At 47.9% G+C, this 24,016-nt stretch overlaps 1 protein-coding gene across 3 annotated transcripts in view; it reads left to right on the top strand.

Moving 5' to 3' along the window:
* Positions 1-24,016, top strand: part of CCDC17 (coiled-coil domain containing 17) — a 61,822-nt gene that overhangs the window by 16,292 nt on the left and 21,514 nt on the right. For all 3 annotated transcript variants that reach the window (XM_066597958.1, XM_066597959.1, XM_066597960.1), the window contains exons 10-16: positions 3,267-3,478; positions 11,096-11,178; positions 11,402-11,602; positions 12,373-12,595; positions 14,738-14,848; positions 15,263-15,414; positions 19,985-20,126. In XM_066597958.1, coding sequence (XP_066454055.1) covers positions 3,267-3,478; positions 11,096-11,178; positions 11,402-11,602; positions 12,373-12,595; positions 14,738-14,848; positions 15,263-15,414; positions 19,985-20,126 — 1,124 coding nt within the window. The remainder of the gene's footprint in view (positions 1-3,266; positions 3,479-11,095; positions 11,179-11,401; positions 11,603-12,372; positions 12,596-14,737; positions 14,849-15,262; positions 15,415-19,984; positions 20,127-24,016) is intronic.

Genomic DNA, 24,016 nt, shown 5'->3' on the forward strand with positions numbered 1-24,016 from the left:
ATAGATCAGTTTTATTGTGAATCCACATTAGACGGGAAAATCCAGCGATCGGAGCAACTTCCAATGAGGCCGGTCATCAGTGCTGGACTAGCCGGGGTCTCACCGCCCATCGCGCGGGTTCTTGTGTAACGGTGTGAAGATTATACAGAGAATGCCGCGATCGAGGAAAACATCCAGCAGAAGGGGATCCTGCGGACGGAAACAACTCGTCACTGAAAGGGGTCGGAGGAGGATGTCAGGAATCGTTCTGACCAACAGGCTGCACCGTCAACCGAATACAACGCTGGAGCTCCAACTAACGTGTCCGAACGCACAACTCGCTGTTCCTCCGCACGGATGATATAACAGCGGACGACCAGTTCCAGCGCCATTGTGTCTAAGAGGAACAGACTCCAGCGGGCAAAAGAGCGCAAAACTTGTATTACTTAGCAGCGGAGAAACATCTCATGGTCAGAGGGAGCCAGATTTTATGCTGCTGATGGGAGGTCAAAATTTGGTGCAAGCAGCATGAATCACTGACCCCTTCCTGTCAGCCGGTCAGAGCATGTCAGCACCGCCGCTGTCTGCGGCAACTGCAAGAAGCTTTCTGTCCGCAGGGGCCGATATTCCTGCAGAACCGTTTCATTCAGTAAATAAATAATAAAGGGGGTCGCTAAGTGTACGTTCTTCTACTTAGGGGCAGTATGATAGTAGTTATATTCTTGTACATAGGGGGCAGTATTATAGTAGTTATATTCTTGTACATAGGGGGCAGTATTATAGTAGTCATATTCTTGTACATAGGGGGCAGTATTATAGTAGTTATATTCTTGTACATAGGGGGCAGTAATATAGTAGTCATATTCTTGTACATAGGGGGCAGTATTATAGTAGTTATATTCTTGTACATAGGGGGCAGTATTATAGTAGTTATATTCTTGTACATAGGAGGCAGTATTATAGTAGTTATATTCTTGTACATAGGGGACAGTATTATAGTAGTTATATTCTTGTACATAGGAGCAGTATTATAGTATTTATATTCTTGTACATAGCGGGCAGTATTATAGTCGTTATATTCTTGTACATAGGAGGCAGTATTATAGTAGTTATATTCTTGTACATAGGAGGCAGTATTATAGTAGTTATATTCTTGTACATAGGAGCAGTATTATAGTAGTTATATTCTTGTACATAGGGGCAGTATTATAGTATTTATATTCTTGTACATAGGAGCAGTATTATAGTAGTTATATTCTTGTACACAGGAGCAGTATTATAGTAGTTATATTCTTGTACATAGGGGGCAGTATTATAGTAGTTATATTCTTGTACATAGGGGCCAGTATTATAGTAGTTATATTCTTGTACATAGGGGGCAGTAATATAGTAGTCATATTCTTGTACATAGGGGGCAGTATTATAGTAGTTATATTCTTGTACATAGGGGACAGTATTATAGTAGTTATATTCTTGTACATAGGAGCAGTATTATAGTATTTATATTCTTGTACATAGCGGGCAGTATTATAGTCGTTATATTCTTGTACATAGGAGGCAGTATTATAGTAGTTATATTCTTGTACATAGGAGGCAGTATTATAGTAGTTATATTCTTGTACATAGGAGCAGTATTATAGTAGTTATATTCTTGTACATAGGGGCAGTATTATAGTATTTATATTCTTGTACATGGGAGCAGTATTATAGTAGTTATATTCTTGTACACAGGAGCAGTATTATAGTAGTTATATTCTTGTACATAGGGGGCAGTATTATAGTAGTTATATTCTTGTACATAGGGGCCAGTATTATAGTAGTTATATTCTTGTACATAGGGGGCAGTATTATAGTAGTTATATTCTTGTACATAGGGGCCAGTATTATAGTAGTTATATTCTTGTACATAGGAGCAGTATTATAGTAGTTATATTCTTGTACATAGGGGCAGTATTATAGCAGTTATATTCTTGTACATAGGAGGCAGTATTATAGTAGTTATATTCTTGCACATAGGAGGCAGTGTTATAGTAGTTATATTCTTGTACATAGGAGCAGTATTATAGTAGTTATATTCTTGCACATAGGGGGCAGTATTATAGTAGCTATAGTCTTGTACATAGGAGGCAGTATTATAATAGTTATATTCTTGTACATAGGGGGCAGTATTATAGTAGTTATATTCTTGTACATAGGGAGCAGTATTATAGTAGTTATATTCTTGTACATAGGAGCAGTATTATAGTAGTTATATTCTTGTACATAGGGGCAGTATTATAGCAGTTATATTCTTGTACATAGGAGGCAGTATTATAGTAGTTATATTCTTGTACATAGGAGGCAGTATTATAGTAGTTATATTCTTGTACATAGGGGCAGTATTATAGTAGTTATATTCTTGTACATAGGGAGCAGTATTATAGTAGTTATATTCTTGTACATAGGGAGCAGTATTATAGTAGTTATATTCTTGTACATAGGGAGCAGTATTATAGTAGTTATATTCTTGTACATAGGGGGCAGTATTATAGTAGTTATATTCTTGTACATAGGGGCAGTATTATAGTAGTTATATTCTTGTACATAGGGGCAGTGTTATAGTAGTTATATTCTTGTACATAGGAGGCAGTATTATAGTAGTTATATTCTTGTACATGGGGAGCAGTATTATAGTAGTTATATTGTTGTACATAGGGGCAGTATTATAGTAGTTATATTCTTGTACATAGAGGGCAGTATTATAGTAGTTATATTCTTGTACATAGAGGGCAGTATTATAGTAGTTATATTCTTGTACATAGGAGGCAGTATTATAGTAGTTATATTCTTGTACATGGGGAGCAGTATTATAGTAGTTATATTGTTGTACATAGGGGCAGTATTATAGTAGTTATATTCTTGTACATAGGGGGCAGTATTATAGTAGTTATATTCTTGTACATAGGGGGCTGTATTATAGTAGTTATATTCTTGTACATAGGGGGCAGTATTATAGTAGTTATATTCTTGTACATAGGGGCAGTATTATAGTAGTTATATTCTTGTACATAGGAGGCAGTATTATAGTAGTTATATTCTTGTACATAGGGGCAGTATTATAGTAGTTATATTCTTGTACATAGACGGCAGTATTATAGTAGTTATAATCTTGTACATAGGGGGCAGTATTATAGTAGTTATATTCTTGTACATAGGAGCAGTATTATAGCAGTTATACTCTTGTACATAGCGAGTAGTATTATTGTTCTTATATTTACTTTACGTGCATTTGGATTTTTTACTTGCAGAGGATTCGGAGTTGGCTTTGCTGCAACGTGAACACCTTCAGCAAATGTCTCAGCTCCAGGCTGACATTGAGATGCTCAAGAGGGATGTAACCAGAAAGCCTTGTCCGGGTGGCCAAGGACCCCCACCTTTCCAACCTCCGCTTCCACCTCACGTTCACCCATCTGGACAGACTCTAGGAAGACCCGAGCCAACTCTTGCCTTTGGGGGCCTGGTGAGTCACCCATGTAATTTGGGTATGGTATTAGGCATTTAAACGCTTGTTAACCTGTCAGTAAAATTAAGAATTGTTGCACAGTATTTTAAATAATCCTCCAAATTTCCTGAAGATATGACGTCTAATATCGGCCTCAGCTGCTGCAGAGACTCGTTTGGTAGAGGTTTCTCTATTTTATTTAATCAATGACTGACCTGAAGTTCTCATGCCAAGAGGAGATTCTGCAGCAGCTGAGTTATGTGCTTTTACTATAACCTAGCTCTTGTACGTAGTAATAATAATCTGCCCGCTGTCTCTAACACCATGTCCTCTCTCTACCTAAAACTAAACCTCTCTAAAACTGACCTGCTGGTATTTCCACCCTCCACTAACTGCCCTCCTCCTGGCATCTCCATCTCAGTGTGTGGCACCATAACTCCCAGCACGCCCGCTGCCTTGGGGTCATATTCGACTTTGATCTCTCTTTTACCCCCTACATCCAATCTCTGGACCGAACATGTCAGCTGCACCTCAAGAACATCGCAAGAATCCGCTCTTTTCTCACCGCAGACACGCTATAAACGCTTACTGTTGCCCTCATCCACTCTCGCCTCGATTATTACAACTCGTTGCTGATCGGCCTCCCCTGCACCAGACTCTACCCTCTCCAATCCATCCTGAATGCGGCAGCCAGGCTCATCTTCCTGTCCAGCCGCTCCTCGGACGCCTCTGCCCTGTGCCAGTCACTGCACTGGCTGCCCGTTAAATACAGAATTCAATTCAAACTCGCTACCTTCATCCACAAAGCCCTCCACAGTGCAGCGCCCCCTATATTGTATCCCTCATCCACAGCGCAGCGCCCCCTATATTGTATCCCTCATCCACAGCGCAGCGCCCCCCTATATTGTATCCCTCATCTCAATCCATCACCCAGCCCGGGCTCTCCGCTCTGCTAACGAAACTAGACTGCACCCCCTCTAATTCGAACTTCTCATTCCCGCCTCCAAGTCTTCTCCAGAGCAGCATCGGTCCTCTGGAACGCACTACCAAAGGCTACCCGAGCAATCCAGGACTCGCAGAACTTCAGGCGTGCTCTAAAATCGTACCTCTTCAGGGAGGCATACCGCATTCCCTAAACAAACCCCTCTGTACTCCGCCTGATAACATGCTCCCTGACCTACTGACTGCAATCCCTGCTAGCCACCATCAACTGCCCCCTGCAGTCATACTGATTCTGCCGTCACACGGCTAAACGTCTGACCATTGTCTATATGTATAGCATCCCTCAGACTCCACCCCGCCATACCGTGCACATCTCCACCCCACCATACCGTGCACATCTCCACCCCGCCATACCGTGCACATCTCCACCCCGCCATACCGTGCACATCTCCACCCCGCCATACCGTGCACATCTCCACCCCGCCATACCGTGCACATCTCCACCCCGCCATACCGTGCACATCTCCACCCCGCCATACCGTGCACATCTCCACCCCGCCATACCGTGCACATCTCCACCCCGCCATACCGTGCACATCTCCACCCCGCCATACCGTGCACATCTCCACCCCGCCATACCGTGCACATCTCCACCCCGCCATTCCGTGCACATCTCCACCCCGCCATTCCGTGCACATCTCCACCCCGCCATTCCGTGCACATCTCCACCCCGCCATACCGTGCACATCTCCACCCCGCCATACCGTGCACATCTCCAGCCCGCCATACCGTGCACATCTCCACCCCGCCATACCGTGCACATCTCCACCCCGCCATACCGTGCACATCTCCACCCCGCCATACCGTGCCCATCTCCAGCCCTTTTACCTTCTGTATCCCCCCATTACTTGTAGTATGTAAGCTCGCTGGAGCAGGACCCTCACCCCTATTGTTTGGTTGGAGCAGGACCCTCACCCCTACTGTCTCCATCAGCTGATTACTATGTATCCCTGGTTCTGTAATGTTTGTACTTCTGTCTTTCTGTATCCCCCGTCTATGTAAGCGCTGCGGGATATGTTGGCGCTATACAAATACAGATTATTATTATTATTATATTATTATTAATCTTTATTTGTATAGCGCCAGCTTATTCTGCAGCGCTTTAAAAGCGCAGGGGAACAATACGACAATTACATGTTGTATACCATTATTTGGAAAGAGACGGGGTGGGGGCGATGCAGGATGTACTGGGGGAGGAGATGCGGCACGGGGGAGCACGAACGGTATGAAAGATTACATATGGAAGTGTGGGGAGCCTTAGGGAGGGGCAGGGGAATATTGTAGGGGGTAGGGGGTTGTATCAGGAGAGTTGGTGTACTTCTGTGAAGAGGTGCGTCTACAAGGCGCGTCTGAAGTTCAGAGTGTTGGGGATTGTCCGAATGCCTTGGGTGGAGCGTTTCACAGGATGAGTGCTGCTCTGGTGAAGTCCTGGAGGCGAGCATGTGAGGGTCAAATTAGAGGGGCATTTAGTCTGAGTGTGTTAGAGGATCGGAGTGTGTGGGCTGGGTGATGTACGGACAGGAGGAGGTGATGTACGGTGGTGTGTAGTGTGCTGGCTGGGTGATGTACGGTGGTGTGTAGTGTGCGGGCTGGGTGATGTACGGACAGGAGGAGGTGATGTACGGTGGTGTGTAGTGTGCTGGCTGGGTGATGTACGGTGGTGTGTAGTGTGCGGGCTGGGTGATGTGCAGACAGGAGGAGGTGATGTACGGTGGTGTGTAGTGTGCGGGCTGGGTGATGTACGGACAGGAGGAGGTGATGTGCGGTTGTGTGCAGTGTGCGGGCTGGGTGATGTACGGACAGGAGGAGGTGATGTACAGTGGTGTGTAGTGTGCGGGCTGGGTGATGTACGGACAGGAGGAGGTGATGTACGGTGGTGTGTAGTGTGTGGGCTGGGTGATGTACGGTGGTGTGTAGTGTGCGGGCAGGGTGATGTACGGACAGGAGGAGGTGATGTACGGTGGTGTGTAGTGTGCGGGCTGGGTGATGTACAGACAGGAGGAGGTGATGTACCGTGGTGTGTAGTGTGCGGGCTGGGTGATGTACGGTGGTGTGTAGTGTGCGGGCAGGGTGATGTACGGACAGGAGGAGGTGATGTACGGTGGTGTGTAGTGTGCGGGCTGGGTGATGTACGGACAGGAGGAGGTGATGTACGGTGGTGTGTAGTGTGCGGGCTGGGTGATGTACGGACAGGAGGAGGCGATGTACGGTGGTGTGTAGTGTGCAGGCTGGGTGATGTACGGACAGGAGGAGGTGATGTGCGGTGGTGTGCAGTGTGCGGGCTGGGTGATGTACGGACAGGAGGAGGTGATGTGCGGTGGTGTGCAGTGTGCGGGCTGGGTGATGTACGGTGGTGTGTAGTGTGCGGGCTGGGTGATGTACGGACAGGAGGAGGTGATGTACGGCGGTGTGCAGTATGCGGGCTGGGTGATGTACGGACAGGAGGAGGTGATGTGCGGTGGTGTGTAGTGTGCGGGCTGGGTGATGTACGGTGGTGTGTAGTGTGCGGGCTGGGTGATGTACGGTGGTGTGTAGTGTGCTGGTTGGGTGATGTACGGTGGTGTGTAGTGTGCTGGTTGGGTGATGTACGGACAGGAGGAGGCGATGTACGGTGGTGTGGAGTGTGCGGGCTGGGTGATGTACGGTGGTGTGTAGTGTGCTGGTTGGGTGATGTACGGACAGGAGGAGGCGATGTACGGTGGTGTGGAGTGTGCGGGCTGGGTGATGTACGGTGGTGTGTAGTGTGCTGGTTGGGTGATGTACGGACAGGAGGAGGCGATGTACGGTTGTGTGTAGTGTGCGGGCTAGGTGATGTACGGTGGTGTGTAGTGTGTGGGCTGGGTGATGTACGGACAGGAGGAGGTGATGTACGGTGGTGTGTAGTGTGCGGGCTGGGTGATGTACGGTGGTGTGTAGTGTGCGGGCTGGGTGATGTACGGTGGTGTGTAGTGTGCGGGCTGGGTGATGTACGGTGGTGTGTAGTGTGCGGGCCGGGTGATGTACGGACAGGAGGAGGTGATGTACGGTGGTGTGTAGTGTGCGGGCTGGGTGATGTACGGTGGTGTGTAGTGTGTGGGCTGGGTGATGTACGGACAGGAGGAGGTGATGTATGGTGGCGCGGCGTCATGGAGAGCTCTAGGGGTGATGAGTCTGAATTGAGTTCTGTATTGGGTGGCCATACAATGTAGCGACTGGCACAGGGCAGAGGCGTCTGAGAAGCATCTGCATAGGAAGAGGAGTCTACCTGCCGCATTCAGGATGGATTGGATAGGGGTAGAGTCTGGTGCGGGGAGGCCAATGAGCAGCGAGTTGCAGTAGTCGAGCCGGGAGTGGATCAAGGCAACCACAGGTGTCTTTAGTGTGTCTGTGGTGAGGAACGGCCAGATTTTAGCAATACTTCCAAAGGTGCAAGTGGTGTATTTAGGCCAGAGGTTGGATATGGGGGGTAAAGGAGAGGTCAGAGTCCAGTGTGACCCCCCCCCCCCCAAGGCAGCGGGCGTGCTGTATGGGGGTTGTGGTGGTGCCAGGTACTGATATGGAGATGTTGGGGGGGGGGGGGGGGAGTCGGCTGGTTGAGGGCAGAAAGACAAGGAGGTCAGTTCTTGAGAGGTTAAGTTTGAGAAAGCTGGAGGACATCGTGTTAGAGACAGCGGACAGAGAGAGATTTTCTGAAGAAATGGTGCTGTAATGTCAAGGGAAGAGGTGTATAGTTGGGTATCGTCAGCGTAGAGATGGTATTGCAGATGGCTTGTCCGATAGGGGCTGTGTAGATAAAGGAGAGGAGGAGGCATAGGTCCGAGCCCTGGGGGACCCCAACAGTGAGGGGGAGTGGAGGGAAGGTAGAGCCAGCGAAGGAGACGCTAAAAGAGCAGTTAGAGAGGTAGGAGGAGAACCAGGAGAGAGCAGTGTCTATTAGGGCAATGGAGCAAAGCATAGCAAGAAGGAGGTTATGGTTGACAGTGTCAAATGCAGCGGACAGGTCAAGGAGGATTAGTAGGGAGTAGTCGCCTCTGGACTTTGCCATCCCCAGGCCGTTTGACACTTTTGTAAGGGCAGTTTGGGCCGAATGTAGGGAGCGGAAGCCGGATTGTAGGGGGTTGGGGAGAGAGTTTTCTGATAGATTGCTTATAAGGTCGGAGTAGACCAGGTGTTCTAGTAATTTGGAGATGAAGGGAGGTTGCAGACGGGTCGGTAGTTGGCAGCATCGGACGAGTCAAGAGTCATTTTCTTTAACAGAGGGGATATGATGGAGTGTTTGAATGAGGAGGGGAAGATGCCAGAGGTCAGAGACAGGTTAAATATAGTGGTGAGATGAGAGATAAACACCGGGGAGAGGGACTGGAGGAGGTGTGAGGGGAGAGGGACTGGAGGAGGTGTGAGGGACCAGAGGAGGTGTGAGGGAAGAGGGACCAGAGGAGGTGTGAGGGGAGAGGGACCAGAGGAGGGGTGAGGGGAGAGGGTCGCTAGTGCAGGTGGATTGTGCGAGCAGTCTAGAGATTTCTTCCTCTGTCATTGGTTCTAGTATAGATAGTGGGTGATGGATGCCGAAGTGATCGGGGCCTGGGCTAGCCGTGCAGTTTTCAGAAATTTCTTTACGGATGTTTTCCATTTTCTTTCTTTGAAGTGGGCGGCTAGCTCTCCAGCAGTCAGATCAGTCACGAGGACGATTCTTTGGGGCTGAGGAGGGAGTGTAAGGTGTCAAAAAGTCGTTTGGGGTTGTGGGATAATGAGGAGACAAGGGAGGTGCAGTAAGTTTGTTTGGCATGGTGGAGGGCGAGGTTGTAGATTTTGAGCATAAACTCGAAGGGGGTGAAGTCTGTGGGCTGTTTGGATTTGCACCACAACCATTCGGCGCACCCAGAGCACCACCGGGAGAAGCGCATTTCCGACATGAGCCAAGGTTGCCTTGATCTGCGGTAGACGGCTCGGGTCACAGGTGGTGCCGCTTCATCCAGGGCACAGCTGAGCGTGGTGTGGTAGTGTTCGGCTGCCAGGTCAGGTCAGGGAGAGAGATTGGGGACAGGGAGGACTGTAACCTGTGGGAGCTATGCATGGGCGAGGAGAGGAGGGAGGGGCTAATGTGGAAGGAATGCGTAGGAGGAGGGCGTTAAAGGCGGTGAGGATGGCGATGGAGGCTACTGTAGAGATGAGGTTGTAGATGTGCAGGGTGTTGGTGGAGTCTACTTGCCCCCTGCTCCGTCGAGTGCCCATGTCTGGATGTGTGGCTCGCTTGAGCAGTTGGGCAGGTAAGGCAGGGGGAGCGCGGAGCAGAGGATTGTGGGCGATAAACCGAAAGCAAAAGAGGAGGGGAGCCGTCAATGCAGAAAATGGAGCAAAAGCATGGAGCAAAGCAATGGAGCAGAGATGCAGTGTTTGTGGATGATGGTGATGGTGAGGCACGTACAAAATAGAGCAAGCATACGTATAGGCACAAGCAGGAGCTGGTAGAAGCCGTCTTTGCAGATGATGAAGCACGTGCAATGGAGAGAACGCAGTCTTTGCAGGTTAGTTAAAGGGGTTGTCCCGCGCCGCAACGGGTTTTTTAACACACCCCCCCCCCCGTTCGGCGCGAGACAACCCCGATGCAGGGGTTAAAAAAACAAACCGGAGAGTGCTTACCTGAATCCCGGCGGTCCGGCGTCTTCATACTCACCTGCTGAAGATGGCCGCCGGGATCCTCTCTCTCTGTGGACCGCAGGGCTTCTGTGCGGTCCATTGCCGATTCCAGCCTCCTGATTGGCTGGAATCGGCACGTGACGGGGCGGAGCTACACGGAGCCGGCATTCTGCACGAGCGGCCCCATTGAAGACAGCAGAAGACCCGGACTGCGCAAGCGCGGCTAATTTGGCCATTAGAGGCCGAAAATTAGTCGGTACCATGGAGACGAGGACGCCAGCAACGGAGCAGGTAAGTATAAAACTTTTGATAACTTCTGTATGGCTCATAATTAATGCACAATGTACATTACAAAGTGCATTAATATGGCCATACAGAAGTGTATAGACCCACTTGCTGCCGCGGGACAACCCCTTTAAGTGTGGATGATGGATGACAAATGGAGTGAAGCAGCTATTTCGGGTGATGGGGTGAAAGGAGTGGAATGGAGCAGGGTGGCAGCCTTTGACAGCTCTTACCCTGGCGATCAGCCTCAGAAATGTTTGTCGCGGTGGAGTCCGTGGTGAGAAGAATACACAGATCAGCGGTGCCGGTGTCGCCTCCTCGCCTGTTGGTCAGGTGGAGTCTCCCGATGAGCCGATGAATGTGGAGGTGACTTCAGGGCTCCGTTTGGGGGCGCAGGGGTTAAGTCGTCTGTAGCAGGCTACAGGTCGGGGTTTGGGAGCTGATGGGCCCCCGTCTGTGGTTGCTGGTAACGGTGTAAACCCGTTGATGTTTTCCCTAATGCGGGTTCCTGGAGGCTGCAGGGATATTGGGTCCTGTGATCCATAAGTTGGAGACCTCCTCTACTCCTTGCCTTCTTCCAGCCCCCACTCGGCTGCTTTGCGCTGCAGTCTGGGTTGGGTCAGGCCCAACATTCAGCCTGTGTACATTATTCCATCTGGCTCTTACATACGTGTAGTATGAGGCTGTCCTCTAGGAAGCGCTATAATATGACTGGGATCTCTTGTCTTGCAGGACTCTCTGAGGCCCTCCAGCCACGCAGCACACAGACACCTGGAGCCTCTGGATGCATTGGGACCGGCGCCGTACGACCCGGTGTAAGGAGCACATTGTATACGGCTGTCCGCCATATAGGTCACTGCTTGTAAGACCACCCTGATTAGCGCACATGAGGTTTGCATCGCCCTACCTGCAGAGCACCTTGTGCCTCGCTGTACTCGCCGTCTTGCCGTAGCCATCAGCACCAAGTAGATACAGGTTATTGTCGGTCCGCCTGGCGGGGCAGGTCTGATTTGTTGCGTTGTCCTCTTACACCCGCAGCTCCGGCTTTGTTATCTTCTACGACTTCATACTGGGGCTGGAGCCGACGTTCCAGAAGGTGCGGCTGGTGAGCGGGCTGTACAGCAACGGGCACAGGATGGGGCAGCCGTCTTCCCTCCCGGATGCCCTGTGTGAGGTTTGGAACTCTTCTCAACACCAAGGCAATGTCGCAATGTTACGGGCCAAGCAGCCGATCCCCAGGTATGGCCACTAAGACTCGGGTCCTTCCTGGGGTCTCCTGCTGCCAGTTGCCCACCTCGGGCACCTCCATATTGACAGCATGATGCCCACTGTACACAATGAATAGCATGGACTCTCCATCACCCAACAGACTGACGGGCTGGACGAGCTTTCCAATTGTAAATGAAAGTTTCTTTAAAGCGGTGTCCCCAGCCCTCCTGGGCAAGATGGGTAAACCTGGCAGAGCCGGGCACTTCAGCCCAGCGTTGTTTCTGTAGCTTTCATTAAAGTGAATGGGAGTTACAGAAACGGTGTAGCGCACTGTGCAACATGGTTTCCATTCACTTCAGTGAGAGCTACGGAAGCAGAGCTCGGCTCTCCCCGTACGCTCCGGCTGGTAACCCTGGCAGCGGTGTCTTGTCTTTGCTTTGAATAGCCTTTAACTTTGTAATGCACAATATTGCTTCAATTTCTTACCATTCAAGAGATCTGCTTGCTGTCAGTGAATGTAAACCTGCAGTGTTGCTATGTAACATCAGCGGAGGAGAGATGTTTGTGCCGCTCATGTATTTATCTCACAGCGGATTATCTGGGCTGGATGCAGTTGAACTATTGAGTCAAGTTGGGTTTTAAACTTCTGAACATAAACATATATGCTCCTGTTCACTGACAGGAAGCAGAGATCTTAAAAACTGTGTGACCCAAAGAATGGTAGAAAAGTTACAGCAGTTTAATTAATCAAGAATAGAACTTCACGTATGACCGCTGGATGAGTCTTTGCTCTGTCTCAGGGTCCGGCCTTCTTCCTCCATCTCTCTCGTCATGGAGCTTCAAGCTGCGGGAGGATTTAATCCCTACGGTCAGGAGATTCAGCACATGGCGTCTTCTGGGTGGACGAAGGTGGACGTGTTCGATCAGCATAACCAGGTCCTGAGCGGCCGGTGGAAGCTGCCAGTGAGGGCCCTACCTGTCCAGCCGGGCCTGAGCACAGGACAACTCAACACTGTCCCCCAGGTAATAGGAGGCGTGCAATGGATATAGGGGGTGCATGGGCTATAGGGGAGATGCTCTGGATATAAGGGATGCATGGGCTATAGGGGAGATGCTCTGGATATAAGGGGTGCATGGGCTATAGGGGAGATGCTCTGGATATAAGGGGTGCATGGGCTATAGGGGAGATGCTCTGGATATGAGGGGGGAGGTGAACTGGATATAAGGGGTGCATGGGCTATAGGGGAGTTGCTCTGGATATAAGGGGTGCATGGGCTATAGGGGAGATGCTCTGGATATGGGGGGGGGTGCATTAGATATAAGGGGTGCATGGGCTATAGGGGAGATGCTCTGGATATGAGGGGGGGGGTGTGCATTAGATATAAGGGATGCATGGGCTATAGGGGAGTTGCTCTGGATATAAGGGGGGGTGCATGGGCTATTGGGGAGATGCTCCGGATATAAGGGGTGCATGGGCTATAGGGGAGATGCTCTGGATATGAGGGGGGGGGTGTGCACTGGATATAAGGGGTGCATGGGCTATTGGGGAGTTGCTCTGGATATAAGGGGGGGTGCATGGGCTATTGGGGAGATGCTCCGGATATAAGGGGGGGGGTGCAATAGATATAAGGGATGCATAGGCTCTAGGGGAGTTGCTCTGGATATAAGAGGGGGTCCATGGGCTATTGGGGAGATGCTCTGGATATAAGGAGTGCATGGGCTATTGGGGACATGTTCTGGATATAAGGGGGGGGTGCATGGGCTATTGGGGGGTGCACTGGATGTAAGGGGTGCATGGGCTATTGGGGAGATGCTCTGGATATAAGGAGTGCATCGGCTATTGGGGAGATGCTCTGGATATAAGGGGTGCATGGGCTATTGGGGAGATGCTCTGGATATGAGGGGTGCATGGGCTATTGGGGAGTTGCTCTGGATATAAGGGGGGGTGCATGGGCTATTGGGGAGATGCTCCGGATATAAGGGGTGCATGGGCTATAGGGGAGATGCTCTGGATATGAGGGGGGGGGTGTGCACTGGATATAAGGGGTGCATGGGCTCTAGGGGAGTTGCTCTGGATATAAGGGGGGGTCCATGGGCTATTGGGGAGATGCTCTGGATATAAGGAGTGCAAGGGCTATTGGGGACATGTTCTGGATATAAGGGGGGGGGGGTGCATGGGCTATTGGGGGGTGCACTGGATGTAAGGGGTGCATGGGCTATTGGGGAGATGCTCTGGATATAAGGAGTGCATGGGCTATTGGGGACATGTTCTGGATATAAGGGGGGGTGCATGGGCTATTGGGGAGATGCTCTGGATATAAGGGGTGCATGGGCTATTGGGGAGATGCTCTGGATATAAGGGATGCATGGGCTATAGGGGAGATGCTCTGGATATAAGGGAAGCATGGGCTATAGGGGAGATGCTCTGGATATAAGGGATGCATGGGCTATAGGGGAGATGCTCTGTATATAAGGAGGGATGCATGGGCTATTGGGGAGATGCTCTGGATATAAGCGGTGCATGGGCTATTGGGGAGATGCTCTGGATATAAGGGTGCATGGGCTATTGGGGAGATGCTCTGGATATAAGCAGGGGTGCATGGGCTATTGGGTAGATGCTTTGGATATAAGGGGGGGTGCACTGGATATAAGGGATGCATAGGCTATAGGGGAGTTGCTCTGGATATAAGGGGGGGTGCATGGGCTATTTGGGAGATGCTCTGGATATTAAGGGGTGCACTGGATATAGGGGGGGGGTGTATGTGCTATTTGGGAGATGTTCTGGATATTAAGGGGTGCACTGGATATAGGGGGGGGGGGTGTATGTGCTATTTGGGAGATGTTCTGGATATTAAGGGGTGCATGGGCTATAGGGGAGTTGCTTTGGATATAAGGGGGGGTGTATGGGCTATTGGGGAGTTGCTCTGGATATAAGGGGGGTGCATGGGCTATTGGGGAGATGCTCTGAATATAAGGGGGGGTGCACTGGCTATAAGGTGAGTACACGGGGTATCAGGGGAGTTCATTGTCTATAAGGGGAGTTCTTGATATAAAATGGGTGCACTGGGTATTAGAGGGTTGCACCCGATATATAATGGGGGCACTGGACTTCTGTGTTTGATAGACATAGGGGGGAAGTGACATTTTTGACTGTGATCTTTGCAGGTTGGAAAAGCAGAAATTTATCTCCGTGTTGTCAATGCGAGAGACGCCGATCTGCAGTCCATGGCGGAGATAGACCCCAGGAAGTCCTCGCCCTACCTCTACCCTCCGCTGGTGAGTAACCGTCAGTACTGGACGACGCGCCGAGAAGTAGAAGAGCTCTCGCCTAAATGGGACTCCAAGCATCGCGGCCCATCAATCAGCTGATTGGTGGAAGTCAGACCCCGCCCATCTGATAATGACGTCTCTCCTAGGGAGCGGCCATCAGTTTGCTGGTCATCGAGAACCGCTTCATGTTCCTCTCGGGCTTTATAGGATTATAAAGTCCTGTTGAAGTTTTGTTTCCCGGGTCTTGATGGTAAATTGTCTGCTGTATTAGACGTCTCTGAGGGTCCGCAGACGCCCGGCGGCCATCTGTGGGTGCAGAAATACAGAGCTGCATCCTGAGACGATCCTGCCGGCTGCAGACAGTATAGACTAGGATTACTTGGAGACGCCTATTAACATTCACCTTCTTGCCACCCACAGATGCCAGGTCCCACCGCAGTCGCCACCGATCCGCCAGTGGCACTGCCAGCGCAGCCCCCCAGCTCATTTCACCTGGCTCTCTCACCGTACACGGACTACATCGATCCGCCCCCGATCCCAGAGCTGCCAAATCAGCCGAAACCCGGTCAGAGGTGAGACAGCGCCGCTCCAGTCTGCAGATAACGGTCACACAGTGACCCCCGATTCCCCGAACGTGTGAGTAATGGACGAAAATGAGCAAATCCCAAATGTTACATAGGATGCAGAGTTCTTGCCGGCAGATCGTTCTCACTTGATGAAGCAGCAGACTGATATATCGATGTGACCCGCCACTCAGCGATTAACGGAAATCGACCCCCACAGGGCAAAGCGTGGCAACGCACCAGCCTCGCCCCATTCCAAAAAGGTGCTGGAAAATATTGTAACTGTATATAGTGCCGTGTTGCATCCAGCAGCCCTCTGAGATACCGATGCAGAGATCGCACAATGGGCGGATGCAGTAAGACTGGTGTTTCATCCACCAGCTGTTATGAAATGCGCCAAATGTATAAAGTACTTATTAAACGCGGCACATCTTGGCCTGTTCTAAAGCCAGACAATGAGCTCTGCGCCCGCTGCGAACCAATAGCTGCATAGTTTCTGCTATATTTATAATCTGTCAGAAATGTGTTGGCCCCGCCCCTCCTGTGTAACCCCACCCACTTTTCATGCCATTTAAAAAAAAACTTGCATCAAAATTTGTGACTTGTCCCATAAACATATCGATAAAGTTGTACCAATGTATCTGCACGCGGTACGAGACTGGAGGCCTGGAGTGGGAGGGAACTGATGCAGAATGGAGGGGGTCTGCAGGGCTAGAACGGCCCCCTCTACAGGATAGACGCCTACTGTCAGGGTTTCCCCGCCTTTGTAGCATCAAGGAACCCCATTAAAATAATTATTTTCCCAGGGAACCCCGACCAATTTTTTTCTCCTTTTGTATCAAAAGGGAAACAAAGAGTTAAAACAAATAATGCGCCAAACCCCAGAAGTCCTTCCATTTACTGAGCGATCATCGCTCCTGTGTAAAAGCACCGCAGCGATCATCTCTGGGTCGTTCATCGAGATCTTCTGTGCCCAACACTCGTCCTGTGTAAGAAGGCCCTAAGATTCACTCCAAATTCTCACTGTTATTCCTTGGCCCCTGTATGTAGCGCCCGGTCTCCAGTCATCCGGCGGGGCCGAGGGCCTCATGGTGCGCGTGCAACCAGCACTGACGTCAGGAGCGGGGAGGAGGCGGGACTTCAGGGAGCTGCAGGCACCGCCCAGATGACTCCACACCGGACACTTACAGGGCGCAAAGAGTAAAAGGGAGAATTTGGGGTCACTTTTATTCTGTGTTTTCAGACAAATCTGTGTGTGATGCTGGATGGCGCTATGATGGCGGCGGCTTAATAGCAACATTTCTGGTGAGAGGTTCCCTTTAAAGTGGTTGTGCCAAAATGACAAGCCCATTCATATCCTGTACGCCATAGAGCAGGCCTCTGCGTGCGGACCCCATAGAGCAGGCCTCTGCGTACGGGCCCCGTGGAGAGCCATTCTTCTAGGACATTCCAGCCGCGGGCCCCTGGGGGGAGGTCGTATCTGACAAGACAACCACACTAAGCACCCCGACCTGCACAGATCCCAACACCAGCCAATGTCTGGACCTTACATGCTGGAATAAGGGGGGGCTGCAACCGTTGGGGACCCCCAGTTGGGAAGCGCTGCCTTCCGATTTACCCGGACGGTCGTAGGGTGTTTGGTCGCAGTTCTTCACCTCAGGGGGACCTGCATACAACAGTACAAGCAAACACTTGAGTTCTCCCACAGCGACCTGCGAGGGTCCTCCCGCACGGCCCTCCATTCTCCCTCACGCCGGTTCTGATATCTTTCTGGTTGGCACTCGGCGATGACTTTGTGTCTTTGGGCCGATACATTCTATTATGTACAGAAGGCAGCGTGCGGCTCTCACCGCAATATAGTGTATTATATACCGCTCCAACAGACGCGGGGGCGCTAGCGGGTATGATGGCGGAGGCGGAGCTTCATTCGTTTATGGCAGAGGATTAGTAACCCTGTAAGCGCCGCACTGGAATATTCACACCTTTGTATCATCGCTGTAAATGTGCAGAAATGTAATAAAAAGGATTGAAACCTTCCATTACCGGACTGCGCTTCTTGTGTCTCCCGGGAAGGGTGCTCTATCACCACATATTACATGACGGCTCCCATAGTCTTCAGTAGCTACTGATAAAGTAGCTTCGTCCACCATACTTTACACTGTATGTCTGTTGCATTAAAACACAGCTGTGCTCAGTGGATTTTACAGAAATGTATCACAGTTTGAGGTCAAATTCACTCCTTGTCTCATGACAACTTCAGGCTGCTGCTCTCTCCATCCTGCATGCTTTACACTGCAGCTCTGCTTGGCCGCAATGTAGAAGCACAAGCTCAGTGGAGAGAAGATTTGCATCACAGCAAGGAAGGAACTAAACCCAAGTTAGGAACATTATCGCAGACTGAGGGGAAGAGCCCAAATAAGGGAAAGAGGGTCTCAATGCAGGAGAGGAGCCTGAACAATGGGAAGGGTCTCAATAGAGGAGAGGAGCCTGAACAATGGGAAGGGTCTCAATACAGGGAAGGAGCCTGAACAAGGGGAAGGGTCTCGATGCAGGGGAGGAGCCTGAACAAGGGGAAGGGTCTCAATACAGGGCAGGAGCCTGAACAAGGGGAAGGGTCTCAATACAGGGGAGGAGCCTGAACAAGGGGAAGGGTCTCAATACAGGGGAGGAACCTGAACAAGGGGAAGGGTCTCAATACAGGGGAGGAGCCTGAACAAGGGGAGGGGTCTCAATACAGGGCAGGAGCCTGAACAAGGGGAAGGGTCTCAATACAGGGGAGGAGCCTGAACAAGGGGAAGGGTCTCAATACAGGGCAGGAGCCTGAACAAGGGGAAGGGTCTCAATACAGGGGAGGAGCCTGAACAAGGGGAGGGGTCTCAATACAGGGCAGGAGCCTGAACAAGGGGAAGGGTCTCAATACAGGGGAGGAGCCTGAACAAGGGGAAGGGTCTCAATACAGGGCAGGAGCCTGAACAAGGGGAAGGGTCTCAATACAGGGGAGGAGCCTGAACAAGGGGAAGGGTCTCAATACAGGGGAGGAGCCTGAACAAGGGGAGGGGTCTCAATACAGGGCAGGAGCCTGAACAAGGGGAAGGGTCTCAATACAGGGGAGGAGCCCGAACAAGGGGAAGGGTCTCAATACAGGGGAGGAGCCTGAACAAGGGGAAGGGTCTCAATACAGGGGAGGAGCCTGAAGAGCAGTGTTAACTGAGAACATCTCATTCTCTATTAGTTGGTTTCAGACAAGCATATTGTAATACGGATCTGTATCATGGCCGTTTCAGATGGCCTCACATCCGCAGGCCATCACTATTTCAGCACTATTTGCTTAATCAAAAAGTATACAAATGCGGAGACAAATGCGCAAAAGCTGTGAACAGTCCTTGTGATTTACATTCGCTCCATAATACAGATCCCAAAATATGGAGGTGAAATATGCGTGTCCGAAACCGTCCGTACGCCGTATTTACACATGCAAGTGCGACAATGGTCTGAGAAACTCGGACAAATAGCGCTCTCTTGAGGCCGTTTTCATACGGTTTAGAAAATAGCATGAGATTTGTGTACCGCGAGACGCTCAAATCTCACGCAAACTGTAGGAGAAACCAAATCCATGAGTTTACAGCGAGCTTTCAGGCCTCTCAGGGTCCTTCCTCAGGAATAATGCCTGGAAGAATCCCAAGTAGGTTGGAAAGCTCGCTGTAACATCATGGATTACCGAGGACAATCGCACTCTGCTCTGCTGGCCCCACTGGACAATCGCTGTTGTTTACTGAATTTTTTTTTTTTTTTTCCCACATCACGGGAAAAACTTGTGGCCTGTCCAATCCTGGAGCGGACTGCAGGTATCGTTACACGGGGGACGTATTGGCTGGACACAGCGGATTCGGGCAGTACTCGCACCGTGCTCACGCAGCCACCGACAGGCGTAGAGTGATTTCTCATTCACTTCTTGGAGTCTCTTGGTTTTCAGCTGAGCTATGGGTCCGTGTGAACAGGAGTCAATCATCTATGGACGGTGGCCCGTTTTCAGTGAATGGAGGCGGCTGGTCGGAATGATCTCCGGCGCTCTCCGTCTCCATTCTCTGAACAACTATCACTCCTGTGTAAAGCATGGGGGGTGATAGTCGGTGGGACGGCTGTCGGGCGTTGATGCACCCAGCAATCATTACTGATAGAGAGGTAAGCTGGCGCTTGTGTGTGACTGGCGCTCTATACAAGACTTATCTACGGCCAAGTATAACACAAGGCAGCCGCCCCTTTCACTGTACTCCCCTTGCATCAGTAAGTAAGGCCGCCTGCTGTGATATTTCTATGGACTTCACCCCTTTTCATTCACTTGTTTGTAACCTCAGAGCAGGGACTGGCAGGACATCAGCCACCTTACTTCATCTGTGAAATGTGCAATTAGTTCAGCTAAATACCAACAATGTCGCAGCCCGCACCGTACAGAAATGCGTGATGCTGATAATTACAGCTCACACCCCCAGCAATACAAATCAGCAATGACATTGGCACAAAACCGTTCTCAGGAGTACAAGAGAACCGGCTGTAATATCAGATAATCCATCTATTCCAGAGATAATGACAGAGAAGAGAAAACAAGCAAAGAGCAACCCAGAGTGGAGAATAAAGTAGGATTCATCATAGATAGAGTGACGGAGGCACCCCCAGGAGACGGAACGCTTAGGCTGACCGGATACCACATGAACACGGGGCAGGCAAGTGCAGAAACATACATGTACCTGAGCAGGTGATAGAAGAATGTACAAGAATATGACTACTATAATACTGCCCTCTATGTACAAGAATATAACTACTATAATACTGCCCCCTATGTACAAGAATATAACTACTATAATACTGATCCTATGTACAAGAATATAACTACTATAATACTACCCCTATGTACAAGAATATAACTACTATAATACTGCCCCCTATGTACAAGAATATAACAACTATAATACTGCCCCCTATGTACAAGAATATAACTACTATAATACTGATCCTATGTACAAGAATATAACTACTATAATACTGCCCCCTATGTACAAGAATATAACTACTATAATACTGATCCTATGTACAAGAATATAACTACTATAATACTACCCCTATGTACAAGAATATAACTACTATAATACTGCCCCCTATGTACAAGAATATAACAACTATAATACTGCCCCCTATGTACAAGAATATAACTACTATAATACTGATCCTATGTACAAGAATATAACTACTATAATACTTCTCCTATATACAAGAATATAACTACTATAATACTGCCTCCTATGTACAAGAATATAACTACTATAATACTGCCCCCTATGTACAAGAATATAACTACTATAATACTGCTCCCTATGTACAAGAATATAACTACTATAATACTGCTCCTATGTACAAGAATATAACTACTATAATACTGCCCCCTATGTACAAGAATATAACTACTATAATACTGCTCCCTATGTACAAGAATATGACTACTATAATACTGCTCCCTATGTACAAGAATATAACTACTATAATACTGCCTCCTATGGACAAGAATATAACTACTATAATACTGCTCCCTATGTACAAGAATATAACTACTATAATACTGCTCCTATGTACAAGAATATAACTACTATAATACTGCTCCCTATGTACAAGAATATAACTACTATAATACTGCTCCTATGTACAAGAATATAACTACTATAATACTGCCCTCTATGTACAAGAATATAACTACTATAATACTGCCCCCTATGTACAAGAATATAACTACTATAATACTGCCCCCTATGTACAAGAATATAACTACTATAATACTGATCCTATGTACAAGAATATAACTACTATAATACTACCCCTATGTACAAGAATATAACTACTATAATACTGCCCCCTATGTACAAGAATATAACAACTATAATACTGCCCCCTATGTACAAGAATATAACTACTATAATACTGATCCTATGTACAAGAATATAACTACTATAATACTGCCTCCTATGTACAAGAATATAACTACTATAATACTGCCCCCTATGTACAAGAATATAACTACTATAATACTGATCCTATGTACAAGAATATAACTACTATAATACTGATCCTATATACAAGAATATAACTACTATAATACTGCCTCCTATGTACAAGAATATAACTACTATAATACTGCCCCCTGTGTACAAGAATATAACTACTATAATACTGCTCCTATGTACAAGAATATAACTACTATAATACTGCCCCCTATGTACAAGAATATAACTACTATAATACTGCCCCCTATGTACGAGAATATAACTACTATAATACTGCTCCCTATGTACAAGAATATAACTACTATAATACTGCCTCCTATGTACAAGAATATAACTACTATAATACAGCCCCCTATGTACGAGAATATAACTACTATAATACTGCCTCCTATGTACAAGAATATAACTACTATAATACTGCCCCCTATGTACAAGAATATAACTACTATAATACTGCTCCTATGTACAAGAATATAACTACTATAATACTGCCCCCTATGTACAAGAATATAACTACTATAATACTGCCCCCCTATGTACAAGAATATAACTACTATAATACTGCTCCCTATGTACAAGAATATAACTACTATAATACTGCTCCTTATGTAGAAGAGAATCGCAGGGGCAGAATTTGTCTCAATAATCAAATCGAAACCCTTCACAGTATAAGACAACTAAAATATAACTTTTATTTAAGAATATTTATAAAACAATTAGGGCTAAGACAAACCAGACATACATAGAGACAGAGAACAGAGATGGTCAGCGTGGGTAGATAAAAAGGTAGTAGTACCCAAACTAAACTTGTAGATACTTGAGACTAGGTGGTCGCTAGTATGATGCGAGATGATCTTAGATTGTGACAGTAACAATCATTGATACGTAAGCTACACATACATGTGGAGTATGGATTACTTAAGATAGTGTCACAGGATAAATTCATTCAGTAGTCAACAGAGCTCAAGCTCCAAAATTAGAGGTATGTGGTTTATGTGGCTAGGTGCGATACCAAGCAACAATTCATAAGCCACTCACCACATAGGTAAAATTACCCTCAAAGAGCGTGGTGTTGACAATAATTCGAATGACAGCAGAGGCTGACTAAATTCAAAAGTCAGCAGCGCTGGACTTCAGTATTGAAGATGTAAAATGAAAAATCCAAGGATCTCATATATTTAAGAAGCGACCCACACCAATATCTAGATGATAAGAGTAACGCCAAGAGTAGATGAAGATCTCAAATTTTAGGTATTTTTTAGAAACTCAAGGACCCGTCTAACTGGGGAGGTAATGGTGTCTCCTCAGTTTTCTGGGGGTATCATAACCTCATAACCACTTGAGAAGGAGAGTAGTCCTCTCAGATGGATTAATTGACGCTCAACGCGTTTCCCTACCAGGGTAGATAGTAGTTCATCAGGAGCGGTTAAATGAGTTTTTAGTCAATTAGAGTTGACAGTATCATCAAAGATATTTTGCCATACTGATATCTTTTGGCAAAAAGAGAGAATATAGTCTCAAAAAGTGCCACAGTGGTAATCTGAGACACAACAGAGTTAGGTAGCCTCTGTCAGCTATCGTTGGTGTGATAGTATAAAAGAGCTCACAGGTAGAATGTAGAACACAGGTTCAGAAAGGAGAATATAACCTTAGTATATATTGTCCATGGACTAGTGAGAGATAGTAGATGACAGAATGAATGAAAATTGGCATCAGGGATACCAATTGAGATGATAATTGATTCCCAAGCTCTATGTAGAGGTAGAGTAGTTTTCAGATCAAGACCTATCACTGCCTAGATAAATTAAGTGACAGTCATCCTCTAAAGGGAATAAATCCCAGCCATTATTAGAGCAACTAGATCCCATTCATTCAAAGTTAGTCAAACATGAACAGCATAATAGCGGGCGCAGAACGATATCTTTGCTACCCAGCTAGGAGAGCTAACTATCACACACATCCATTCAAAATAAAAAAATGGTAGAGCCTAGAACTCTGATGGTGAGTTCTAGGCTCTACCATTTTTTTATTTTGAATGGATGTGTGTGATAGTTAGCTCTCCTAGCTGGGTAGCAAAGATATCGTTCTGCGCCCGCTATTATGCTGTTCATGTTTGACTAACTTTGAATGAATGGGATCCAGTTGCTCTAATAATGGCTGGGATTTATTCCCTTTAGAGGATGACTGTCACTTAATTTATCTAGGCAGTGATAGGTCTTGATCTGAAAACTACTCTACCTCTACATAGAGCTTGGGAATCAATTATCATCTCAATTGGTATCCCTGATGCCAATTTTCATTCATTCTGTCATCTACTATCTCTCACTAGTCCATGGACAATATATACTAAGGTTATATTATCCTTTCTGAACCTGTGTTCTACATTCTACCTGTGAGCTCTTTTATACTATCACACCAACGATAGCTGACAGAGGCTACCTAACTCTGTTGTGTCTCAGATTACCACTGTGGCACTTTTTGAGACTATATTCTCTCTTTTTGCCAAAAGATATCAGTATGGCAAAATATCTTTGATGATACTGTCAACTCTAATTGACTAA

This window comes from Eleutherodactylus coqui, chromosome 3 (genome assembly GCF_035609145.1).
Source record: "Eleutherodactylus coqui strain aEleCoq1 chromosome 3, aEleCoq1.hap1, whole genome shotgun sequence".
NCBI lineage: Eukaryota > Metazoa > Chordata > Amphibia > Anura > Eleutherodactylidae > Eleutherodactylus > Eleutherodactylus coqui.